The sequence below is a fragment of the Aphanomyces astaci genome, assembly GCF_000520075.1.
Source record: "Aphanomyces astaci strain APO3 unplaced genomic scaffold supercont1.56, whole genome shotgun sequence".
NCBI lineage: Eukaryota > Oomycota > Saprolegniomycetes > Saprolegniales > Verrucalvaceae > Aphanomyces > Aphanomyces astaci.
The window spans coordinates 72,186-74,855 of NW_009798319.1; the positions used below are offsets into that span (position 1 = coordinate 72,186).

The window sequence follows — 2,670 nt, forward strand, 5'->3', positions numbered from 1 at the left end:
TTCTTTTGAAGAGAAATGACTACGTAAGAAACAGTGGAACTGTTGCTCTGACGGAATTATTCTCACTGTGTGGGCAAGAATTGATTATTTATATTAATCAGATACTAACTAGTACTACAGTATACTAATATATCATGTCTACGATGTCGCATACGTATGGATCAGAAACAATGACCTCGGAATACTGTATCGGTATCCTAAGGTTATTAAGCTTAGTGGGTTCAAACATGCCTGCCAAGGGCATTACAACACCTGTATATGAGTCTGAGAAATCCATCCAAATTCCTACCACACATCACGAACCCTTTGCAGGGCGTTTCGACAGACCACAATACCATTCCTCATTATTCATTTTGCCATGAAGTTCTCCCTCCTGAGTGCCATTGCCCTCTTCGCTGCGGCGGCCACCGCCCAAACCAACAACGCCGTCGCGGACATCGACGACCGCGCTCGATCGTTGAAGGAGGATGCTGCTAGAGTAGACGATTCCGTGTTGAACCGCGAGTGTCACAAACAAAACGACAACTACATCCCGTCCCTCAAAGCCGGAGAGTACTCGACCAGTGCGTTCCACAACTGTTTCCGCACAGTCGACCAAATCTACGAGTTCACCGATGCGTTGGTCGCCCAAAACCCGAAGTTGCTGAGCAAGTTTGCCATCTCCAAGTCGTACAAGAACGCCACGATTTACGGGTACAAGCTGACTAAGGGTCACTCGCAGTCGCTGTACTTTCAAGCCCTGCAACACGCCCGCGAATGGATCGCGGGGTCGTCGATTCTGTACTCTCTCGCGTCGATTCTGGATGACATTGCCAACAACAAACCCACGGCCGCCGACGAGTACGACTTGTACTTTGTGCCGATCGTCAACATTGACAGCTACGCCCTCACCTGGAACGGCAAGCGGTTCCAGCGCAAGAATGCCAACGAAGTCGACTTGAACCGCAACTGGCCGACTCCCTTCGAGAACCCCAAGCCCCCTGCCAAAAAACACGAAATTTACCCCGGACTTAAGCCGTTCAGTGAGCCTGAAACCGCTGGGATCAATGAATGGCTCCTATCCAAACGCGGCGAAATCCAAGGCTTCATCGACATTCACGCGTACGGGGCCCTCATCCTTTACGCGTACGCAGACACGAGGGAACCCCTCGGCGGGGGGTTTGACGAGAAGTTCGACGTCCTCGGCCGTGGATTGAAAAGCGTCATGGGGGCGTACACCTCTAAACCGGCGCACGGATTTTATTTGGCGTATGGGGTGTTCCCAGATTACGCGTTCCGTGAGTTCAAAAAGCCCGCCTTGACGATTGAAATTATCGGCGATGATTTTACCGCGAACGTGACGACCATCCCGACACGCGGCCTCGAAGTATACAAAGGCATCAACCAATTCGCCAAGGAAGTCACCGTGTTCAACGGTGGAGACGTCAAGCCGTCGTGTGGCAAGTAGGAGCCAAGAGCTCGACTTAAAAGTCAAATTGTATTGTGTCTATGGTACAACTTGCGGTTTGTTGTTTTCAACTCCCAATACAACACGGTGACGTCACCAAAGTAGACTTTACTCCAAGGAACTTATAAATGGCATCATAAAACATGCAAGTCGAGCATTCCACTACATGTACGAACTTTTACGAGATAATTCTACTTTGTAGGCAGAACCGGCTATATATTGTGCATATTAATTGCTACACCATTTTGCGGTTAATTTCATCTCTTTTTTCACTGTATTTCGCTTAGCTTGCAGTATATTTCACGAGACCCCTATATATATTTCGGCAATCTCCATTTAATTTCGTGGAGAGACTTCAGGTACATGTACATATTTCAACAAACCAGCGGTATACTTCAACCAAGTATCGTTTAATTTCAGTTTTCGTTAATATATTTTACGCAGCATCCGATATATTTCGACCAACGATGTTCTCTGCTGGTCCTCCTCAAATGACGGTTTCGTTTTCGCGCGCTTCCACTTTTCGAAGCTTCATTCAGAAAGGAGCATCCAACACAGCGCCACCCCGCCGAACGTCTACCGACGCCCAAAATGCAGCCATCAAGGAGCCATCAATTATGGTACCTACTAAGATGAACGCGGGCAACACAGTGGTGGGGTTGAAAGGGGTTGGTATTAAGGTGCTCAGTTAAAGGGCAATTCCAAAGTGAACCCAAGCCTCTGCTTCATCGCACCAACTTAATGAACTATTGCTAGCTATGACGTCACGTGGCATTGACGGATGTCAAACAGAGAGAAGCCAATCCCTGAATAATATAGACCTGTGTCATGCAGATCACTCAAGTTACATCTACAGACGATGCTGGCCGCTCATTCCAATGTAGTGACCTAATGCAAGCGACACTACTGATGTCTTACTTTGTAAATCAGTATGAAACTCATCCGGAATAATTTACGGATAATATTTATATTCAACACTCCCACTTGATCTGTCATGACGCGGCTAACTCCACTGAAACAGAACATTTTTCTCTTCATTGTTCCAGGCCACACCAAGGTCTCGAACTCCCATGAGGAATCGAAGTATTTCAAACTGTGTGGGCGCCAGCGCCTTGGTCAGGATATCTGCAACCATTTCTTTGGTTGGGCAGAACCTCAACTTGATTTTTCCCTTTTCTGATAAGTCACGTGTAAAAAGGTGACGAATTTCAATGTGTTTCGTA

At 47.2% G+C, this 2,670-nt stretch overlaps 1 protein-coding gene across 1 annotated transcript; it reads left to right on the forward strand.

Annotated features, from left to right (window-relative positions):
• Positions 1-358: 358 nt before the first annotated feature.
• H257_14282 (hypothetical protein) lies at positions 359-1,447 on the forward strand (the record flags this gene model as incomplete). Its single annotated transcript, XM_009842051.1, has 1 exon — positions 359-1,447. The coding sequence occupies one exon, from the start codon at positions 359-361 to the stop codon at positions 1,445-1,447; it is 1,089 nt and encodes a 362-aa protein (XP_009840353.1).
• Positions 1,448-2,670: the final 1,223 nt, after the last annotated feature.